At 19.7% G+C, this 3,394-nt stretch overlaps 2 protein-coding genes across 3 annotated transcripts in view; one reads left to right on the forward strand and one right to left on the reverse strand.

Annotated features, from left to right (window-relative positions):
* The window catches only part of LOC102675881 (general transcription factor IIH subunit 1), a 5,069-nt gene extending 4,136 nt beyond the window's left edge, over positions 1 to 933 (reverse strand). Inside the window, exon 1 of one of the 2 annotated variants that reach the window (XM_006620631.2) lies at positions 776 to 933. In XM_006620631.2, the coding sequence (XP_006620694.1) occupies positions 776 to 912 (137 nt within the window). In that variant the 5' untranslated portion in view covers positions 913 to 933. Of the gene's footprint in view, positions 1 to 656 lie in introns of both variants that reach the window. The other variant, XM_006620632.2, reaches the window with a different exon arrangement.
* A 1,054-nt stretch (positions 934 to 1,987) lies between these two features.
* Positions 1,988 to 3,215, forward strand: LOC116186242. The gene is made up of 5 exons (XM_031512874.1): positions 1,988 to 2,029; positions 2,176 to 2,360; positions 2,453 to 2,646; positions 2,722 to 2,974; positions 3,056 to 3,215. The coding sequence occupies exons 1-5, from the start codon at positions 2,008 to 2,010 to the stop codon at positions 3,182 to 3,184; spliced, it is 783 nt and encodes a 260-aa protein (XP_031368734.1). The 5' UTR covers positions 1,988 to 2,007; the 3' UTR covers positions 3,185 to 3,215.
* The last annotated feature ends 179 nt before the right edge of the window (positions 3,216 to 3,394 follow it).

The raw sequence follows: 3,394 nt of genomic DNA on the forward strand, positions 1-3,394 counted from the left end.
AATATTTAATTTTTACAAATATTCAAAGAATAAACATTAGTATAGATAATTAGACATACACTGAATGAAAACAAATTTCATTCAATTAAAAGTTATAAATTGCAAAAAAAAAATAAAAGCAACAAGTATACATAATATTATACATAATAAATTATTTAGAAAAAATCTAAAACTTTAATTTAAATTGTATTTAAATTGTAATTTGTAAGTATATTTAATGAAAATTTACGAAATAATTATTCCTATAAAAAATATTGTTACAATAACATATACAAGTAATTTTTTAATGATTATAACAATAGAAATTTATATTAGTAAATAATTAAAGCAATAAATTTTTTTAATAAGCTAAATATCTATAATTTTATTCATTTTTACAATTTCTGTATAAAATAACGTAACATATTTGAATCATACAATTTTAGATAAGATGTATTAATATATAAGAATTATGATTTATTTGTCGCTGTGCGTCCTTGAATATTACATTACAACGTAATGACTTAAAAAAAAATCTTCACTGATAAAATCTTATAACATAAAGTTATATAAAATCGACTATAGTTTCATAAATAATGAGTTTTTTGAAAATCCAGGAAAAATGCTAAACTCTATATCGCGAATTAAACACTGATGCGATATTACCAAAGACTCACTTTTTGACTTATTAATTATAATTATCGACACGAAAAACGTTTTTTGTATAGTTCAAGGCACAAAATGCGTATTTTTTAATCGTTGGAATAGAAAATTTAATTATAATAAGTCCATTTACCGGTGATAAAGTGCGAAAAACTGTAGAACAATACAGAAGCCCGTTGGGCGGCACGGCCATGTGCAGAAACACACATCAGTGGACGCATCACGAAGCAAAGACGGCTGCAAACGAACCGTCAGTACGAACAGCACCATCGACCTGCTAAGACTACCGCACTCTGTTGTTCGACTAAACTTCTATAATGCTTCCTGTACTTTAAATATTTATTTCTTCTTTCTTTCTTATTTGAACAAATATTTTAACTATAATTATATCTTCTATTCATTTATTTCAATCTTAAATTATTCATAAAAATTCAAATAGTAAATATTAATATTTTCTTTTTAAGAAAGTTGTGAATTTGACTCAAACTGCGTAAGTTATATCTGTGCAATACAATATAAACATGCGTTATATGAGGGCGCTGAAATATAAATTTTATAATTATATTTATATTTAAAATATATTTACAAATATACATTATATGATATATAAAATAAAAATTATAATTAATTAAAATAAATATAAATGTTAAATATTTTTTAATATATATGTGAAAAAATATTTTTTTAAATGCCGTAAAAGTGTATACAAAAGATGCCCTCTATTTTCATTTCGTAGAATTGAGTAAAATATAATTTACTGTACACTGATTGGTTATTTTCTTATTTTTATTATATAATATTATTATGAATATAATATTATTTGCATGTATTTATTTATATATATAATTTTAATTTAAATTAATATGTTACATAAATATTTCTTATAATTTATTATTTATTTTAAAATTATTTTCATGAAAACTGAATATTATAGTACTTTACAAAAAAATCTATAAATACATTTTAAAAATTTTTAATATTAATGAAAATAAAGAACTTCGTTAGTAAATTAAAAATTTATTTATAATTTTAAATTGAAAAAAATGAAAAATGTGATTTCTAATATTATTAATATTATAAATTACTCAATAATAAAATTGCAAAATTCAAATTTTTTATTTTATAATTTAATACAATTACTTTTATAATATGAATTATATAATAAACAAATGTATAAGGATAATAAAATTTTAATTATGAATATTAGAAACATTTAATATAGCATTTTATGAGTATAGATACATAAATTCATTCAATAGATATATACTTATATATAGCATATACGTTACTAATAATTATTGACTTTATTGATATAAATTTGAAATTGTAACATTTATATTAAATATATTTCATATTTACATAATAATGACAGTTAGTAATCAGGAAGGTATACATATATTTTATTAATAATATATTTTTTTTTTAATTTTTAAATATTTTGAAAATATAAACATTAATGTGACTGTGTTAATTATTTTCAAATACAACAAAATGATGTTATTTATAATATATAATAATAGAATTTTATAATAGGATTTAAATATGTTATACAAAAACAAGAACAACAAAAAATATGTTTTGGATCAGGATGTCCTCGAGATATTATATCAAAAAAATATATGAATCCATTTATGAGATATTATACATTAGAAGATTATCCAAATATAGCACCAAATTCATACAATGTTCTAGAATCATTTAAAGCAATTAAAACAAAGGTATAGATTAATTGTTAAAAAATATTAATTATAGAATTTAATATCGTAAAATAAATTTATATTATATATATATTTTTTTTACTTTGTTTCAGCCTTGTTCTCATAGTATTAGTAAAAAAGGTTACAGCGGAATTGCCAGATTTAGTAAAAAAATTATGTTTAAAGATAGTTATCCATCACCATCACATTATGATACTTATGTATTTCCTAAATTAATACATAAATCCAAATATCCATTTGACTCTAATAGTAAAAGACAAACATTTTTTAGTAATACAATGCCAGGGTATAAAATTAATATTGTTGTAATATTTATATAATATTAATTTAGCTTATATAAATTAAAATTTAATGTATGTAGTCCAGGAATGTATGCTAATATGAAAAAAAAAGTTAATATGGTACAGCATAGTTTTGGAGGTAAAGTCAAAATGAAACTTGGAGTGGAGCTTAAATGTTGTAATCGAAATACAGATTCTTGCAAAATATGTGGGAAAAAGCCAATTGGTGATTATTGGCATTTTAAAAATGAAATATTTTTATGTAGATCATGTATGGATAAAGAATATGAAAAAGAAATAAAATTCAAAAGAAAGGAATTAAAAAATTTTCATGTAAGCATTTATTGTGAAAAATCATAATTATAATTATATATGAATGTATTAAATTTTTATTCATTTATATATTTATTTTAGAAAATACGTGATTGTTCAATTATGCATCAACATGAAACTACAACTGCAAAAATATGGTTGATACATCCTGCAAGAGCTGAACAATGGATACGTAAAGAAGCTTATCTTTCTATTTATTTCAATGAATAAATTGATATATATTATATAATTATATAATAATAAAAATAAAATATATTATTTTAAAAACTTAGCAAAACGAATGAGATTTATTTTTAATATTTATTTTTCTCATTTTTTATAAGAAAATATTTATTTATTATCATTATCTGATATGTATTCAAAAGATTTAATAGATACAATTTATTTAATTTATTAATACAAATCTCTTTTATTTGTATA

Source organism: Apis dorsata, unplaced genomic scaffold (assembly GCF_000469605.1).
Source record: "Apis dorsata unplaced genomic scaffold, Apis dorsata 1.3 scaffold_524, whole genome shotgun sequence".
Classification (NCBI taxonomy): Eukaryota; Metazoa; Arthropoda; class Insecta; order Hymenoptera; family Apidae; genus Apis; species Apis dorsata.

Bases quoted from the DNA above. Each gene is read 5' to 3' on its own strand.
- LOC116186242 (XM_031512874.1), top strand. From the start codon at position 2,008: ATGACAGTTAGTAATCAGGAAG. The intron at 2,361-2,452 runs GTATAGATTAAT...ACTTTGTTTCAG, and splicing joins TTAAAGCAATTAAAACAAAG to CCTTGTTCTCATAGTATTAG. The intron at 2,647-2,721 runs GTATAAAATTAA...TAATGTATGTAG, and splicing joins TTTAGTAATACAATGCCAGG to TCCAGGAATGTATGCTAATA.